General features: G+C 58.0%; 1 protein-coding gene across 1 annotated transcript in view; it reads right to left on the bottom strand.

Moving 5' to 3' along the window:
* Positions 1-293, bottom strand: part of EMH_0031950 (uncharacterized protein) — a gene marked incomplete at both ends in the record, with an annotated part of 5,292 nt that overhangs the window by 4,286 nt on the left and 713 nt on the right. Inside the window, one exon of the mRNA XM_013494586.1 lies at positions 3-231. Coding sequence (XP_013350040.1) covers positions 3-231 — 229 coding nt within the window. The remainder of the gene's footprint in view (positions 1-2; positions 232-293) is intronic.

Below are 293 nucleotides of genomic sequence, written 5' to 3'. Positions count from 1 at the left end.
CTGCTGCCTCAGAGCTCCAGCTGCAGTTGCTGCAGCAGTAGTAGTATATATGTTTCCCGCTGCAGTAAGACCCAGCTCCTCTTGCTGCTGCTGCTGCTGCTGCTGCTGCTGCTGCTGTTGCTGCTGCTGCTGCTGCTTCTTCGTCGTCACTACCAGCTGCAGCAGCAGCAGCAGCAGCTTCTGCTGCTGCTGCTGCTGCTGTCTCCTCCTCCAGCTCACCATCTAGACTAGCTACAGAGAGTAAACTGTCGCAGCGTTGTGGGGCCCCCCTAACAGCAAACCCAGCTGTCTCC

Source organism: Eimeria mitis, genomic scaffold (assembly GCF_000499745.2).
Source record: "Eimeria mitis Houghton genomic scaffold, Emh_scaff1210, whole genome shotgun sequence".
Classification (NCBI taxonomy): Eukaryota; Apicomplexa; class Conoidasida; order Eucoccidiorida; family Eimeriidae; genus Eimeria; species Eimeria mitis.
This window is presented reverse-complemented; position numbering and strand designations above follow the sequence as displayed.